This window comes from Gouania willdenowi, chromosome 3 (assembly GCF_900634775.1).
Source record: "Gouania willdenowi chromosome 3, fGouWil2.1, whole genome shotgun sequence".
NCBI lineage: Eukaryota > Metazoa > Chordata > Actinopteri > Blenniiformes > Gobiesocidae > Gouania > Gouania willdenowi.
In genome coordinates this window covers 45,045,829-45,065,406 of record NC_041046.1, presented here as the reverse complement: position 1 = coordinate 45,065,406, position 19,578 = coordinate 45,045,829, and the positions used below count along the sequence as shown (strand labels likewise).

Genomic DNA, 19,578 nt, shown 5'->3' with positions numbered 1-19,578 from the left:
AAACTGCTCCGTATTTGAAATAAATCTGCCTCATGTAATTTTTTTTTTTAAGACACCAATGGTCTTAAATGTACAAGAAAATAAATATATACTGTAACCCACTATACATTAGGTCAATAAAAAGGCAGCTTTTTATGATCTTTCACATTTCTTTTTTCTAGTAAAAAGTGCAATTAACAATATACTTATATATATATATATATACAAAGCAAACAAAAAAACTTAAAAATATATTTCATCATCTTCAATATTATTTATACTTGATATATATCGTGGGAGCGATAAAAGTAAGAAACATAAAAACTAAATATTATTAGAACTACAAATGAACTATAACTATTCTATTAAATATTGTTTAGTTTTATATAATGTATTTTTTTGAATACCATTTAATTTTACATTTTATTTTTATAATATATAATACATAAATATATTACTATTATGAATAATAATAACATAAGGAGGGGCTCACGGCAGCACAATGGCACATTTGCAGACAATAATTAATACCTTTTAAAATATGTTTTTTAGACTAGTAATTAGGTGAAATTTAAAACATTTCCCACGGCACACCTGGTCTAGATACCAGTCGATTTAAACTTTTTATGGTCATTTTTTACAGCAATCGTAATGCTGCTGCAGCTAACCTGCTACGCTAATCTGCTACGCTAATCTGCTATGCTAATCTGCTATGCTAATCTGCTACGCTAATCTGCTATGCTAATCTGCTACGCTAACTGTCCATTATCTATAAAAACCAAAGCCTGCTTTTTCATTCTACACCAGCGCTCAGACAAAAGTAATTTATTTCACTTTCACACTAAATAATTCACATTATTACTCACTAGATTGAGCTGCTGAAAAGTCACAGATATGTCGCTCAGCAGTATAAGTCCCTTAAATATAAATGAAAGAAATAGTGACTCATACCCTGGATAATATGATGCATACAGCAATGAAAATTCAACACATTGATTGGGAGAAAAGTTACATAATATTACAGAACAACTCAAAGATTATACCTATTATATGTTGTATTAATTGTACAGGTGTTTTGTATTTAATGTTCAGGTTTTGTTGAGTAACAGTGTTGCATGCCACTGTTAGTTATTATAGTTCTTTTATCTCGATTTATTCCTTTATTACGCAGGCATTCACTGACGGTCGCCAAAGCAAGAATTTCATTGTACAGGGAAACGTGTTTCTAACTGTACAGATGACAATAAACACTTTGATTTGATTTGATATATAACAAATCTAAGCCTCAACAAGTGTGTTTTGGAGTTAATACAAAATCTTGACGTCGTAAATACACAGCAAATTCAACAATGTTAAATTTTTGGTGTTGGTAGACTTTGTACAAAATCAGAGTTAATTTTACTCTAATAGAGTCACATTATTTTTATGTAACTCTGGGGTGTATAATATATAGTTACATTTGAGTGTTAAAACAGAGTGTTTCTATATCAAATCTGGAGGTGTAACAATGGAAACAACAACTCTTGATTTTTTTAACTCTAAACTCCCACAGTGTCTATAACACTAAAAGAGTAAATTCACTGACTCCGCCCCCAGCATCACAGGTTCTCACCGAAGTGAACGTCAGAACAATTTTCGTTCCACATCACTGTGGTGTTTGCCACACGTGGTAAGTCATTTTAATTTGAGATGTTTTTATTTGTCATTATTATTATTATTATGGGCTGAGACCAACCTGTGTGATAAGCATTAGCCACATTGCTTCATGATATGACGTCACATCAACACAGACACTGGTCTGTTCACCCATTCAATCATGGAGTACAAGCTGTGTGTGACCACATGGTCTTTATAACCAGGACTAGGAAGGATTAGGTGTGGAGGAGAATCAGTGAGGAGGTGGTAGTAGCAGGTAAAAGTTCTCTCTGTAGCACTGAGCTAGCATAGCATTAGCCGCTAATCACACCAGCTTTTTTCACTGGTGGTTTATGTTTATGAGGAGAAAAAGGAGCACAGCTCCTCACTACAGTAGACAGTGAAACTCACTGAGATGGATGTGTCACTGGTGGGTGAACGCAGCATTAGCCAATCAGGACGCAGAACACAATGCGCGTTCATACACTGTAAAAAAATGCATCCCATATCCGTGAAACAGCGAGGGACTACTGTACACCTAAAGCAATTTTCAGATCGTGAAAGGTTGACATACAGTTATGCCACGACTTGAAGATGTTCTGATTGGTTCTACGTTAACATTTAGATCTCTTCAGATCTTTGTTCACACGGTTTAGGTAAAAATAAAAACGGTTGAGGTTTTGTATTTATTTCTGCACTAACTATTGTCTGTGTGCGTTGATTAAGAGAGCACAATTTTAACAAACACCTTCTGTTCTCTGTTATTGTAAAGCACTTTGTGATTTTTATCAGCGAAAAGCGTTATATAAATAAATGTTATTTACTTACTTACTTTTGAGTATAAAATTGCCTTTAAAGATGGACAATAGTATCTACAATTGTCTTCTTGTAAAATGATTGGGCTTCTGGTTTAATCTCCAGGCAGGAGATGCTTGTAAAGGTGGAATATGGGGGAGTGCAGACGTACATTAAAGTTCCACAAAGTGATGAATGCTTCCATTTCCTCCTGTTTCTTCAAGAGGTTTGTATTTATGTGTAATTTAAATTGGTATAAACTGTGAGTGAACAACTTGAATTGGTTGTTTTAACAGTTCATGACATTTTAATTCTCTTCATTTCTTTCAGTTATGGAGAAATTCAGCTTTCAGTCTCAACTCTTCACAGAGGGTGTATTGATCCTGATCAACACCTCCATGCATAATGTATTGAAAAAAAATAATAATGAAAATGCTGTTATTTGCATTGACCAGCTCACATATGACAAATAAGCAGTATTCTAATGAACGTGAGAGCATGTACAGTACATTGTTCCACATTGTTACATGTTTTACAAATTGTTTTCTAATTGTGATGCATGTTTTGAAATAAATGTATTTCAGAAAATAATTGCTTCTTAAATGTTTATTTCCCAAGGAATTTCTAAAAGCTAAAAACTAAATGTAAACCTTTTTTAGTATTTATTACAAATAACTCTTATGTATTTAAAAGAAAAAAACTCTTGAAGAGTTAATATTTAGACTAACACTGAGTTAGTGTTACTAAGTGTTAAATTATTAACTCCAGACAGATTTAGTATTTGACACTTAGAGTTAAATTAACACTCTGGTGTGGACCCATATAGACACTTTAAAAGTGTTGAAATATTCGGGCGTGCTGGATTTGCTGTGTACAGGCCAGGTATGGGATTAACATTTTTCTTATTTATTTCAAACGAGCGAATGAATAAACTAAAAATCAAAAAATAAATAAATATGAATAAACAAATCTCAACAGAAATCTCTGTTAAAAAAAAACAAAAAAAAGTTGTTTTTTTTTATTATAATTCATCTAGTCATGTAGTGTTTGCTCATTAATGAAATAGATTTTACTGTATTCATCTCCATCCACGCCAATTAAAAATAGTCTGCGTTCTTTAAGCAGCTTACATTTTATTATATTTCTATTTTAATCCTTTGTTGCATCTCAAATGTAGTTTTCATGAAACGTATTAAACTCTTTCATGGTTCATTGGCGTGACATCACCAGTAGCAGAAGTTCAGTTGGAGGTGGAGCTTAAACACAAAGCCTTTAGCTTATGTTGATGGAACATTAACTCCAACAGAAGTCAAAACACAGTCAATGATAAACCAATCTAATGTACACAACATAGTTGAAAAACAGTAAAGAACAGATAATTTCTGTCCTTCTCGATGAGTTCAGAGATATAAATAAAGAACAGATGAGGTAATAATATGGCTTTGGCATCGATCTCCACTGAGCAGATATGTAATCTGACTAAGCAAACAATTAAGGGCTGCTCCACTGCACTTCCAACCACTCACTCGTGTTAGCGTGTTGAGCATTAACTCCGTGTGCTTACACATTAGCCCCAGCAGCACACGGAGCGCTGGAAACCGGAGGCAATAAAAACGCAGAATAGAAGCTTTCAGAGTTTCTGTTCTGCCAGTTAACTTTGAACTTGACTTCTAAAGCTGCTTTTTACTGTGACGCAAACAACATAGCAAAGAGAAGAACGACATTTAGTCTGTGAATGTTAACAGTCGCCTCACGGCTCGTACGAGTGTTTGTGTGGAATGAGTGTTTGTGCGCGTGAATGTGTGAGTGCGCACCACGAGTGTTTGTGTGTGGGTGCGCACACTAAGGCTGAACAATTAATTGCATATTATCGCAATGTAAAGCGCAATTTTCTAATCGCAAAGGCTGCAATTTCTATTTTTTTTTTTTATTTAAAGTTTAAATAAATCTGAAATTGTTTATTATGAAACAGATTGTTTTATTGCTTGTGTTCATTGAAAAATACATGACAAATTAAATCGCATCGTAATCTATTAATCGATTATGAAAATAATTGTTAGTTGCAGCTCAATTGTACTATGGTTTATATATTTATCAATCCTGTCCTGTTATTTTACTCTTTTTGTAAATACTTGCAGAGGGTCAAATTTTTTTTTACGTTGCAAAATTTCCCAATTTTTACGTTTCATTTCCATTTCATCATCTTTTCCTCATCAGATGTCATTACTGGCTTAATATACAGTAAATCCAGTTACCAATTACTATTCATTTCATATTTTCTGCGTGAAAATGGACATTTTCCTCCGTCTGACCACCCGCATACGGTGAAAGGTTCCGTGTCAATGCGTCACATTTTCCCAAAACACGCTTGTGAGGCTATATTAAAAAAGGAATAATAATTATTAAAAAAAATGTAAAAATATATTTATTTTTAACACATTCAAGGCGACCTCACATGGGGTTACGACCCAAAGGTTGAAAAACACTGGTGTAGTTCCACCTCTGAAGCATAAAAAAATACAATGAGTAACAAAATATAACTCAAATGTTCCCTATTATTAAGCATTTTTGGCTCTGATTTGTGAAGTTTAGTACAACAGTGATGACACTCAATCAATGAATGAAACAGCCATGATTTAGGAATTATTGTTATAATATATTTGTTAAAGCAGGAGTTAAGTTTGTCTATTATTATGTCTGACAGGTTAATTATTGGTTGCTTGACCAGGTGTGTGTGTGTGTGTGTGTGTGTGTGTGTGTGTGTGTGTGTGTGTGTGTGTGTGTGTGTGTGTGTGTGTGTGTGTGTGTGTGTGTGTGTGTGTGTGTGTTGTAATGTTAAGGAATCTGGAGAACAGTTGCACTTGTCAAACCACTATTGTCTACAAGTGAGCATTGAAGTCCCAGGTCCATGAAAAAGAAAGATTATGAGTGGAATGTCTCGACTGATATGAAGACAATAAGTTTCCTTTGTTCCACAACGTCTGAGACTGTTTCACTGCAGCCGAAGAACTGATACATCTGTAGCATCGATAGAGAATAATCCCCTCACAGCTGGACCAGCACCTGTGTGTGTGTGTGTATAACAGACCACCATGTAGTCAAGTTACAGTGTGTGTCACGACACCTGTCCATAGAGTGGTAGTGACTGTAGTGTTACACTCTGAGTCAGATCATTGCTGTGATTGGACAGAATACAACACTCACACACACACACTTACTGACTTACACGTGTACGCCTGCACGCCTAACAATTTGTTCCAAGTGTTTACATGTCACGCAGACGGTGCTACATAGTGAAGGTCACCCTAATCACTATAGCTTCACTCACACCACACCTGTTACTACACATAACTACTGACATTAGGTAAGTTTAGTGAAAGTTAGACACGTACACGTGTGTTAGACTGGTGTGTATGAGTTTAGAAGCGATCTATGGGGGATGGATCACTTCTAAATTCATGCACACCAGTCTGTTTTATGCGCCTTAACACATTAAGGTGCATAAAACACAAATGCAGACGTGACTTGCAGCACTGTGCCCGTGTACCCATTCTAAGCCTATGGAAAATGTAGATGAAGTGTCAGACGTGCAGGCGCAGGGTACGCGTTCCTTTACGCGTTTGTTGGACTGGTGTGCATTGATTTAGATCCACCCCCCATACACACACACTAAAGCACGGACGCACACACCAACAAACACACGCTAAAGGACCCACACGTACACTAACTCACACACACTAACGCACGCATGTACACTAAGTGCACACACACTAACGCACAAACACGCACACCAACATACACACAACGGACAAACACAGAGACACGCACGCACGCTCACGCTAACGGACTAACGCGCACACACACACACATCAATATTCTGTGGAAGCTTTAGCAGAAGAATAAGATGTGTGCAGAGATGACGAGACTCATACATACATGAATCAAGTCATGACATGTCGCCTTTTATCTTCAAAGCCTTCAGGTTTCAATGCTACTGTAAAGTCAACTTTCATTAGAGTACAACGACATCTGACATAAACATCTTTATATTCAGCGATACTTGTGGTTTTCTTTGTACTCACCTCCAGTACTGGCCCCGCCCCCAGAATGATCTGCTCCACACCGCTGGCGAAGCCTTTCTGACTGAGCGCCGTCAGGTGGTGAATCAGGAAGTTTGTGCTTTGCGTCTTTCCGGAGCCGCTCTCCCCTGATATGACGATGCACTGGTTGCTCTGTCTCTGCAGCATGGTGTGGTACGCCACGTCCGCCACGGCGTAGATGTGCGGCTCCAGGTCTCCCAGTGTATGATTGTCGTACATCTTCACATACTTGGGGTTGTAGATGGGCAGGAACTTGAAGGGGTTGATGACGATGAGGATGCTTCCGACATACGTGTAGATCTTTTCCTGCAGGAAGCGCGAGCGCAGGTTGTCCAGCAGCGAGTACTCGGTGAGCTCCGGCAGGCAGCACAGGTCGGCGTGGTCGCCCGCCGTCTCTGGCTGCGGCAGAAGGCCGCGCTCCATCATGCGCCGCCGCTCGTCCGTCACCTGTAGCCACATCTGTAGACTGCCCCCGTAGTGGATGGAGCCATCCAGGTTCTTCTGCCTCAGCAGGAAGCGATAATCCTCGCAGCCATACAGAGGGCGGTGCTCCAGGGCCACGCGGGGCCAAAGCATCATCCTCTGTACGGGGCAGTCGCAGGGGTTGAGGATCCATTCCTCGCCGCCGAACTCCTTCACCTCGGCCAGGACGTAGCATCGGGCTTGGTCCAGCCGTAGGCGCTCGATGACACGTTCAATGGCCTCGGCCGCCGTCGTGGTTTTACGGGCGCTGATCGGGCAGTAGATGGTCCCCTCAGCGAGGGCCCCCGGGTAGATGCGCACAGTGAACTCGGAGTTCTCAAAGCGCTGCCTCCTTCCCAGGGTGTCCAGGCTGCCAACGCCACCAACGACATCGCGAACACTCATGGCGTCGCAGGAGTTCCCATTAGCAGCAGCCACACACCGGCACGTTGTTTACTGGGAGGGAGGGGCTTCACCTTCACGTCATCACCACTGGAAACAGAAAGACAACAAACAGCACAGTCAGTACCAGAGAAATACACAACACTCTACGACACGTGTATTACTCTAGGGAGGGCGTCGCCAGATGACTCCAAAAAACTAAGAATATTCTCTGAACAATTTGAGCCCATTTTTGCTTATTTTTTTACCCTTTTTCTGCATCTACACTAAACTCACCATATTTTAACCTATGTTCATCACTTTTTCTTGCCATATTTTTGCTCCTTTTAATGTAACTAGTACAGTGCCCATCAGAAGTATGCATTCATGTGGGAGCATAAGGGCTATAATTGCGTATTTTTGTATCTTTCTGTTGTGTTTTTGTGCATTTTTTGTATAATTATAGTTTTTTGTTGCCATTGCAGTGTGATTCTGGAATCTTTTTGTGTATTTTTGTATCTTTTTTTAGTGTAGTTTTGTGCATTTCTGTTGTTATTGTGTGTATTTTTGTATAAATATTTAGTTTTGTGTATTTTGAGTCATTTTCATATGTTTGTTGTTGTTTGGTGTATTTTTCTGTAATATACAGTGCCTTGCGAAAGTATTCGGCCCCCTTGAACTTTTCGACCTTTTGCCACATTTCAGGCTTCAAACATAAAGATATAAAACTGTAATTTTTTGTGAAGAATCAACAACAAGTGGGACACAATCATGAAGTGAAACGAAATTTATTGGATATTTCAAACATTTTTAACAAATAAAAAACTGAAAAATAGGGCGTGCAAAATTATTCAGCCCCCTCAAGTTAATACGTTGCAGCGCCACCTTTTGCTGTGATAACTGCTGTAAGTTGCTTGGGGTTTGTCTCTATCAGTTTTGCACATTGAGAGACTGGAATATTTGTCCATTCCTTCTTGCAAAACATCTGGAGCTCAGTGACGTTGGATGGACAGCGTTTGTGAACAGCAGTTTTCAGTTGTTTCCACAGATTCTGGATTGGATTCAGGTCTGGACTTTGACTTGGTCATTCTAACACCTGGAGATGTTTATATGTGAACCACTTAGGAACCCGTCGACCGAGTTTCAGGTCGAACTCGCACCGCGTCGGGGAATATTTGCTCCACACACACACACACTCACACACACACATCCCCACAAACCTCCCTTGCTTTTATAGGTAGATTTTGCTACATTTCTCCCATTTCTGACACTTCTACATCACATTTCAATGACTTTTCTGCACATTTAACCACTTTCCACCACTTTTACACCTAATGTCACATATGTTGACCCATTATTGTCACTTTTAACCTCTTTTCATCATATTTCATGATTTCTTTTGCCAACTTAACCACATTCACTATTTGTCGCACCCATTTTTTGCCATTTTAAACTAATTGTCACTACTTTTTAAATTATATTACCCCAACCTTCCTCCCCTAATTTCTGCCACTTTGAACCCTTTTTACTACTTTTTCTGTCTGTTTTTGGCCACTTTAATTTACAACTTTTAAACAATTTCTGTGGTTTTTAAAATCCCACTTCACCACATTTTTGCTCACTTTTAACCTATTTTATTTCTTATGAAAACAAGGATCTAGAAAGTTAAAATGACAGAGAAAACTCCAATCATTGTGTCAATGATCATAATCATAAATTAAAAGAAACTTTTCAAAATATGCTTTAGCTCGCAGATTTTCCATGTTTAAATCACATTCTTTTTTTTTTTTTTAATCTCAAACTGTTGACAGAATTCTCTATTTTTCCAAAACCCAGCAATTACACTCAAAATATTCCACAAAAATTGGCGAAAAATTCTGAAATCGCTAATTTTTCCAGCCTAATTGAGGTCAAACTGGTCTGTATTTGAACACTAACATAAAATGAGTAAAAACTTAATTATATAATAAAACTATTATTATTTACAAAATGTTCTTGGAAATTATAAATAAAACCAGCCTTACATTCCAGCGTCCCTCCCCAGTCTCACATGTTATGAAATCTGTGGGATTATCACACGAGAACCAATGTGCAGTTATGTAATCTGCTACTGTTACAGATTATTTCATAAACTCCAATTTGCAAACTCAAAGGATGACGGCTAAATCATCTGGATCTACGGGATTACCATTAACGCACACACGCACACGCACAGTGACTCAGGCTACAGTTATAAATAATGCAGGATGCACTTTACATGGACATATTTATAAAGTTATTAACAATTCATGTGGAAGGTATTTATCTGTGGAAAGTCGGAGTGAACAAAGGGGGAAGATGTGTTTGTTAAAGAGTAGCAGAACTATTTGTTGGGAGATTAAATTTCATTTTTGACATTTTATTAATGATTTGAAGAAAAATTCACCTCAGAACAAAAATGTAAGGAAATGTGAAATACAACATTTTTTACAATGGTGTTTTTTTATGCCAGATTCAAGGATGTTCAAAACATTTATTTGTATTTTGATTAATTTCTATGGCAGAATGACTCAAAAACAAAACATACAAAATTACAGCAATATACACAAAAGAACGATAGAAATACAAAATAAAACAATAAAAAGACAAAAAATACAATATATTTATTACTAAAAAAATATTAGCCAAAAAGCATACAAGATAAAATCCAACAACAAACAATTACAACATGGCAACAAAATACACAAAATGACGAGAATAATACAAAATTACAGAAAATACACAAAGACAATAGAAAAATATATAAAAACACTATAAATGCAGCAGCAGCTGAGTGATCACAGCTGCTGCTGCACGACGCACGAGTTTGTGTGGCTTCAAATGTAACTAAGTCCATATTTCTGGTGCAATAAAATGTTTCACCTTATGGGGGCGCTGCACTTATTCCAGGGTTTGAAGCGCCTACGAGGAAAATAAGGACTTACGCACACACCAGAGAATGCGCGTAAAGCCAGATTTGAATGGGAACGCCCACATTTCAGGGCTGCTCCACCCACAGTGTGTAACTGGGATGAAGGTGTGCAGCAACTGACGTAAGTACAGGAGGAGAATAGCACACAGCCAGAAACAGCACCACTGTATGGCTTTTTGGACTTACACACATGTGAGAATAGATCCCTCTATGAATACATACTTCTGATGACGGGCACTGTACTAGTATATAAAAACAATAGAAAAATGCAACAACAAAAAAATCTCACAAAAATAAAAGAAGAATTAAAAAAAATATATATAAAAACTTTAAAAGAATATGACTCCAAAAACACACAAGATCACTCCAAAAATAATTGAAAAGTATATAAAACAACAACAAAGCAAAACACACAAAACCCTTTGTTGTTTCCTGTATTAATGCTCAGGTCAGGCACAAAGTATTTCAGTGAAGTCTAAAGAAACAAAACTGGTTTATGATGAAAAAGCAGTTGATTTCCCATAAACAGATGAACAAACAGTTCTTATCATGGTTTTTATTCAAAGCAAAGTTCTTTATCACCAGAACATTCCAGGACGTGTTTAGTGATGCTCTGCTTTCTTTCAGCTCATCTTTCATCTTAAAGTTCACACACACACACACGCACACACACACACGTTTGAGTTTCACCATTGACTGTTTGAGTCAGAAGGAAGAAAATAATTACAGTGGCAGTGCGAACAATTTCTGCACCAATATAATCCAATATAATCCTAAACCACTACTACTAAAATGATGTTCTATGAATCTGTGATGATAACCACATTTATTTATTCATCTGAATAATATCCATTGTTATCCAGGAACGTTTACTATTATTTGGGCCATAGTATAGAGCAAGGTTGGGGTCAATTACATTTTTCAGTTACAATTGCATTTTCAATTACATTTCAATTACGATTACAGTGACCAGCATTTTTTCCAATTACAATTTCTGAGCCTGAAATAAATAAACTAATAAAAGTTAACCTTCCTCTTGTGTTAGCTTTCTGTTAGCATCTCTAATGCTAACGGGTCCTAAATCAGCTGTAAAATACACTAAAAACTAATATCCATCATCTAATTTCTTTCCTATCTATTGATTACCATGTTAGGCTTCATAATCAATGAAAATATAACTTAATATTTTTGGTATGGGAGTCTTTTTTGAGTCAGTATACCTCTAGATTAAATATTTTTTAAATGGTCAAATGTGTGAAAGCTTGATATGAAACATATTTTAATAAATAATAACTACATATGTGTAGAACTGTACATAGAACTGTAACATGGTTCACAAGTTTTGAGTTAAATTATATTACAAATTTTATAGAATTTTCATGGCAATTACAAAGTCAATTATCTGAACTAAATTACAATTTAATTACAATTACATCACGACAGCAACATGTTTTTAAAATTACAATTATAATTGTAATTAGTTATCAATTGTTCAATTACAACCGTGGTATAAAGTCATCCTAAAGGTGGAAATCCTTGTTTTAATCACTAATAAAATGGTTCAAAGTGACCAAAAATTGTGGAAAAGGTGGTTAAATGGGATTTTAAAAACCACAAAAATTGGTGAAAAGCTGCAAATTAGAGTGGATAAAAACAGACGCAAAAAGTCGTAAAAAGGGTTCAAAGTGTCAATATTGGAACAATTAGTTTAAACTGGTAAATAATGGGCATGACAAATCATGAATGTGGTTAAATTGGCAAAAATACTCATGAAATCTGGTGAAAAGAGGTTAAAAGTAACAATAATGGGTCAACATATGTGACATTAGGTGTAAAAGTGGTAGAAAGGGTTTATAAGTGCTGAACATGTCTGGAAAGTGGAAAAAAATGTGTAGAAAAGTCATTAAAATGTGATGTAGAAGTGTCAGAAATGGGAGAAATGTAGCAAAAATACATTAAAAGGAGCAAAAATATGGAGGGAACCCTAACCCGAATATTCGACTTTCAGTTTATTGAGTTAAAATCAAGGCCAAATAGTAGCTTGTGACACAATGACGCAATCAAACAAAGTGCAAGTGTGTGCGCGTTTACTGCTCCTGCAGCAACGCGCACTAACACATCCAGACTCTCTCGTTACCACTTTCCATCGTCCGTCACCGCGTAAGAGTTGGAAACTGTCCAATTTCACAACAGTCCGTTGTTAGCGCTATGAGCTATGAATCCATAAACATCCTTATTGTTTCCTTCTTACACTACACTGGGTCTCACTGCATAGGCTGGTGTAGCATTAGCATGGAGTGCTAACAGCTGATGTGTGTAAACAATGGGTCCGTGGCTCCCAACATAATCAGCAGCAGAAAAAGTAGTGCAGTTTGTATTTACATATATGGTAATAAAGTATAATATATATTATATATTAAACAGCAGTGTTTGTTTTAGCTGTTAGATAGTTGGAGAGGGAGGAGCTAACATTCTAGGAGGCGTGTTAGGTGACGTCACCTGCCAACTTGGGTAAAATCCAACTGTCCCGTTTAAAGCTGACTTTTTACAAAATATGTAATAACAAGAAAGGAAACATAACTTTTTACACTTTGTTTCTCTGAATGAGGCTAAATGATGTTTATCACTGTAGATAAACCATTAGAAAGTCATTTATTCATCAGACCTCACCTTTAATGCACTTTAGTTTTTTAGTTTTATTTCATTTTATTTTTTCATTTTATTATTTATTTCATTCATTTAAAAAAAAAATGCAACAACAGCATTTACACGAAAGAAAATGAGCAGAAAGAAGTAAAAACTTATAATGTCTGCCCCCTATCAATACAAAATTATTGACAGTTCCAGTTCCTTTGAGCTGTCTCATGCAGCCGTCTTATCAATTACAAGACATCGAAACACAAAATAAGGTTGATCTGCTACTCTGCAGTGTTATATTTCTGTAACATTGATAATTTAACATACTTTTTAAACACATAAATGGACTTAGAAGTTTTAATTTTACAATAAAGACTGTTCCACAGGGCGAGTCCTTTGATTGAGAAACATCTTTCCTTTACAGTCGATTGAAACCTGGGTTTTGTAAAAACCTCAGAACCTTTTAGGTCATATCTACTTTTTCTCTTGGTGAATCTGTTTTGCAAATTGTTTGGTAAACTTTCCAGATGAGCTTTATAGATGGTTTTTAGAAGATCTACTAGTTCATTACATTTCAGTGTTTGTAGTTGTATGAATAAGGGATTAGTGTGGTCTCTGTATCCACTTCCACTGATCGCTCTTTTCTGTAAAAGAAAAATTGGATTGATGTATGTTTTGCAGGCACTTCCCCACACTTCAGTGCAATAGGTCAGATGTGGAACAATCAATGAGTTATACAACAGAAACAATGCATTCTTATTTAGAGAATCTTTGACTTTATGCAGTACAGCTATTATTTATATAGACCTTTACTTTGACATTATCATATAAGTGTTCGTCAATCATAATACCTAGAAACTTATTTGAAGGGATAATATAAATGAAAAACTTTGCTGTGCTTTTTATGAAAAGCAAAGACTACTGGAATATTTAATAAATGTCAGAATATTCAAGAAACATTTACTTTCTTTAAAAAACATGTTTAAAACTTTATTCTATTCTATTTATGCACTATTAAAAAAATAGTGAAAAACTTCACAAACGTATTCGATAGTCGGTATTCGGTCAAGCGTTTATATTTTATTCATTACGGTGCATCCCTAAAAATATGGCAAGAAAAAGTGATGAAAATAGGTTAAAATATGGTGAGTTTGATGTAGTTGTAAAAAAAGGGTAAAAATCAGCAAAAATGGGTTCAAATTGTTAAAATAATATTCTTGGTTTCTTGAAGGTATCTTGTGACCCCAAATGAGGTCCTGACCCCAAGGTTGAGAACCCCTGCATCAGACTATCATCCTGTCTGCGTCACACTAACATTAACAACGATCAGAAGTCAAACCTGTGTGCGCAGTAGAAAACAGGAAGTGGAACGTTGACGACTACAAAGGACTCCAGAGGGAAATGACCCCCCCCCCCCACTGCTTATTTCCTCCAACACCCCCATGTCAGACCTGACCTGTGTCACCTTAGCCACTTTCCTTTGAGCTACACAATATAGCTCACCTTTAGCATTCATTTACCAACATATTTATTTAAACACAGAGGCTGAGACCAGCGATCTGATTGGTCGATTGTCCCACTGTGTGTGACCACTGGACCATATTTACATGTACAGGATGTGTTTATTTCAATGTGTTTCCAGCTCTGCTGTGTTGAACAGATGGTCAGCTCTCTGCTTAAAGGATATGGAGGAGGGATTTAGCACAGACAGCAGCGTGGACGTCATCCCCCTGATAAAACACACACATTCCACTAATCAGAGCCCCTACCCAACACGTCAACACACAACTGTACGTTACAAGAATGAAGTGAGGCGGGAGACGCTGCTCACATCTGTTAAAAGGCAGAAACACTGAAACTCTGCTGCTAGATTTTCAAATTAAAAGTGACGAAAAGGACAAATAATTGCAACACAATTCTATTTAAACCTAAAAATATGCACCAAAAAAAAAACTTTTCACAGGTGTGACTTTTCATTTTTGGTTTTAAAGTAACTCAAACATTATTTTGCGCTGCAGCAACACATTACCGTACTTTTTGATCCAAGTAATCAATCAATACTGCAACATTCTTTGTTCATTATGTTCTTCCAAACACTTGCAGAACATTAGCACCTGATTAATGGGAAAATTATGAGTGAAAACACAAGACAATCTTTCAAAACTCTTAGGTAAGGGCAATAATCCATATAATGAATTAAGGGTGTGAGATCTGACCGTATTAAATTGTTAAGGACATAAACATGATGACATCTACCAAACCATGGAGATGGTAGAACCGTCTGTAGTGCACATGTTATCCCTTGCGGTGCCTTGTCTGTGGTCCACACACACCCAAAGCTTTTTTACTTGTCAAATCAATCATTTTGCTAAGTCAGGCTCATATCAGCCCTACATATACAATAATTATTATTAAACGCTAAAAGTGCAGAAGCACACTCCCCCCTCCCAGTGCACAGACACGTTGCTGTGCTACTTCCTGTGTGCTAGCGGCTGCCTGTCAGAGGCTCAGTGCAGATGTTCGTCTGTTAAACTCCATTGGTTCTGACTGAGTGTTGAACCACTGAGAGATGCATGTATATCTCTTCTGTAACTCAGTCGCTGCGCTGTACTCACGGAGCTATTTACACACCTTTTACCTGACCCACCCAAGCTGATTTTCTTAAAGGGTCCACGTCCTGAATGTGGTTTAAAAACTACTTTCAGCAACTCAGAGCTGCCCTGAAAGAAGCAACACTACATAATTTAATCACATTTCAGACTCAATGAAGAAATTTTTTTTTTTGAGCAAAATCACCCAGCCCGACAGTAAACGACAGTAAAATACACAAAATGAAATAAAACATACACACAACAACAATTTAAATACAGCAAAATACAGTAAAACACACAAAATGAAATATAAAAATACACAGAATGAAATAAAACATATACACAATGACAGAAAAATACACAAAACAACTAAAATACAACAAATGACAACAAAAATACACAGAAACCCTGGAAAATAAGTAAACCTAGAACACAAATATACAAAATCACACGCACACACACACAAACACACACACACACCCTTTATTTATTTGTAAATAGGTGTGGGTGTGTGTGTGGGTGTGTGCGTGTGTCAGCACAATAACTTCAAAAGGCTTTGATGGAGATCAACCTGAGGTTTGTGTCCTGGAGGAAGTGGCGGTGCAGATGAAACACAGCTGGATTAAAAGAAATGTGACCTGTAAAGGGTCTGAAGGAAGTGAATCAGATATGCACGTTTGTACTTTGAGCTCTTCTTGTATGTGATGTTATCAGAGCTCAGCCTTAGGAGAACACTTTGATTTTATCGCTGCTTCACAGGCAATAATAATAAAACTTTTAGAGCTCCAACCATCACCAATCTGTTGGAATGTTCACCAACACAGACAAAGCTTTTACACTGTCGTGTACTTAGCAGACAGTAACTAATATTAGACATCATAGGAGAAAACACCCACACATTCAACCAATCAGAGCACTTCACCAACAGGTTTACACACAACTGTACGTTAGAACGGACACAGCGCGCTTTGTTGGAATTTGCTCTGTATAAATAAAGTTGAGTTGAGATTAAATGACGCTGGAAAATCTGCAGCTTGTATCACAAAAGGTGACAAAAAGGACAAACAACTACAACACTTTCTTATTTAAACCTATAAACTACACTGCAGTAATGCATTACTTTTTGATTTATGTAATCAATAAATACATTAACATTAATACAGGAAACAACAAAGAGTTTGTGTGTGTTATTTTGTCTGTTTTTAGAAGTGTTTTGATTGTTTTTGGAATAATTTTGTCTGTTTTGGGGTTTTTTGGGGGGTGTTTTTGGAATGGTTTTGTTTGTTTTTGGGGTAATGTGGGGCCTGTATGAAGCTGGATTTACTCTCATCTCTCTAACTTCCTGGATTTATTCTGTGTCTGATGGTTATTGTATTCTTCCAAACACTTGCATTACATTTGCACCTGTTTAATGGGAATATATGATTGAAAACACAAAAGTGGTCGGCTTAGGGGAATATTCCATAACATGAAGACATTTCCATTTCAGGAAGTTAGTTACATGGTTACACCTGGGTGGAGACTGCAAGCGTGAAACAGTAGGAGTTGTTGAATGTTCCTGATATTACTGTAATAGTGGCGTTGTTCTGTCATCTGAGCATCCAGCAGATAAATTGTTTTTGCTGCAGTGACAGGAAGTGGAGGAGGGGAGGGTCTAAGCATGTGAGTCACACTCATCAATGGCTGCCTTTGTTGTAGAGAAGTGAAGGATCAAGTTTGGTCAGCTTTCTACAACGTGAAGTCACCTCTGTGTGTGTGTGTGTGTGTGTGTGTGTGTGTGTGTGTGTGTGTGTGTGTGTGTGTGTGTGTTCAGCTCTCACAATACTGTGGAGACTCCTTATTGTACTCGTGCTGATGAGGAATGTGTGTGTGTGTGTGTGTGTGTTGAACGGAGGCGTGTGATCTGGCATCGGCCTGTGAACTCTCACAGAGAACCTGCAACCTCTACCAGGGTTCATCTGTGGATCTAACAGTGGTTTTTACGTCTAATCTCAGGGTTTTCTTTTTAAATAAATGCAAAATGTGAAAGTTCTCAGTCCATTTTGGTCGTTCACTGCACAACAAAACTAAGAAGTATGATTTAGTTTAGTTTAATTAGTTTAGATTATTTATTTCATTCAAAAGTAAAAATAAAATTCAAATAAAACAGTCATAGCAACAATACATTTTGAATGAAAAAGAGTAAATTATTCTTATTCTTATGCTCCTTTGTTGCCTTTCAATAACTTTGGATATTCAACCTAAATATTTAGATTCATAAAGCATTTTATGTGCCGTATTTACAATATTCACAAAAAGAAAGAGAAGAAAAAGTAAAATAAAAAAATCTAAATAAAAAATAAAACATTTTTAAAAAACAAAACGTCATGTTTCATGTTTGCTCAAATCAGATTGATTTAACATTGCAATGGATTTTTCTATGTTTTCCTTTTGTATAATTCATATGTAAATTCCATTTGAGGTTTTTTTTCCTCAATATTGTGATTGAATATGTGATTATTTTTTCAAGGGCCTCTTGTCGCATATTTTTCAATAAAAACAAGCAATAAATCAATCTGTTTCAAAATAAACAATTTCAGATTTATTTAAACTTTAAATAATATAAAATATAAATGTTAAAGCACAGATTACAGCAATAAAGCAAACAAATCTGTGGCTTTACCTCTTCAACACATCTAACTAACGTCACTTTTCATGAACCATGTAAACATGTGAACTAAACTTCTTATACACACTGAATTTAAAGGTCCTGTATTAAGCAAATCAACTTTTTTTGAGTTTTTAACCTTGTTAAAATGTTAATTCCTTATCAAAAACACCCTAAAGTATTATTGGGCTTCCTCCCTGCATCTCTGAGATATCCTCAATAATCCTGCTCTCTGAGCTGCTTCTTTGCTTCTCATGACGTCACTAGAATTCTGAACCGCCCCCTCAGGAAGTGCCTGTTGCTGGTGCCGCCCCTCTACAGTGAACAAACACGTCCTAAAGAAGAGTCGACTCGCCAGAAGTGGTTGGAATTTACCTCTGGGAGCCCGCGACACACCATCCAACATGTGTTAGTCTGTGACCGTCACTTTACCGTAGAATGCTTGGTGAACCTTGGCCAGTTCCAAAGCGGATTGTCCAGTAAATTACGTCTTCAAAGCAGAGTGATTCCCACAATAAACCACCACAAGCATGTTGCCCATGCTGCCGGGGCTCTAGGGCTACGCCAGGAAATGGGAGGGAGAGGCGGCGCTCCAAGAAATCATGCGTCTCAACTTCCGGGTTGAAAGAAAATAAGTCATATTTCTTAGTAAATTAGTATTTTATTTTGCAAAATGTAAAATATTACCCATTTGTGGCTGTAGTTGATTTTGGAAGGTCTTAATATAGCATGAGATAGGACTTTTATAACAAGACAGGACAAGAAAAATAAAAAAAAATTAAAAATTGCAGCCTTTGCAAAAATTGTGTTTTATGATATTGCGATAATATCGCAAATGCAATTAATCGTTCAGCCCTACTTTGAATGCCCATCCCATTTATTTTTATTGATACATCAACAGTGTTGCTTTTGTCATTGAATATTATATGTTTTGTTAACATTGAGCGTTAATTAATTTTGATCAAACCAATGTTTTATTCATTTATTACTTCCATTGTCTCCCGTATATCTTTCCCTGAGTAAAATAAGGTTGTGTCATCTGCAAATAAAATACTCTGTAATCTTTCCGATGCTTGTGCAAAGTCATTAATGTATAATATGAACAGTAATGACCCAATTTGTGTATGTTTTTTGTATTATGTATTTATTTGTACTTATTGTATATTTTCCTTTTTATCTTTTCACTGTTGTAACAAGTGAATTTACCCATAGTGGGATTAATAAAGTAAAATAATTCTATTAGAATGAAACAAGGAAAGTACAAAGTAAAATTATTCGTGTGATATTTTCTAAGCTTTTTGTGTTTTTTCTCAGCCATTCCTTTAGGAACTTCCTTTAGTAAGTTTAAAGTGCTTTTTATTGCATATGCAGCATCTCATTCTATAGGAAAGCTTACAGAGA

The 19,578-nt window shown here is 36.6% G+C and overlaps 1 protein-coding gene across 7 annotated transcripts in view; it reads right to left on the bottom strand.

Moving 5' to 3' along the window:
* myo9aa (myosin IXAa) overlaps window positions 1-19,578 on the bottom strand; it is a 141,979-nt gene that overhangs the window by 100,908 nt on the left and 21,493 nt on the right. For all 7 annotated transcript variants that reach the window (XM_028439094.1, XM_028439095.1, XM_028439099.1 and 4 more), the window contains one exon: window positions 6,492-7,463. In XM_028439094.1, the coding sequence (XP_028294895.1) occupies window positions 6,492-7,376 (885 nt within the window). In that variant the 5' untranslated portion in view covers window positions 7,377-7,463. The remainder of the gene's footprint in view (window positions 1-6,491; window positions 7,464-19,578) is intronic.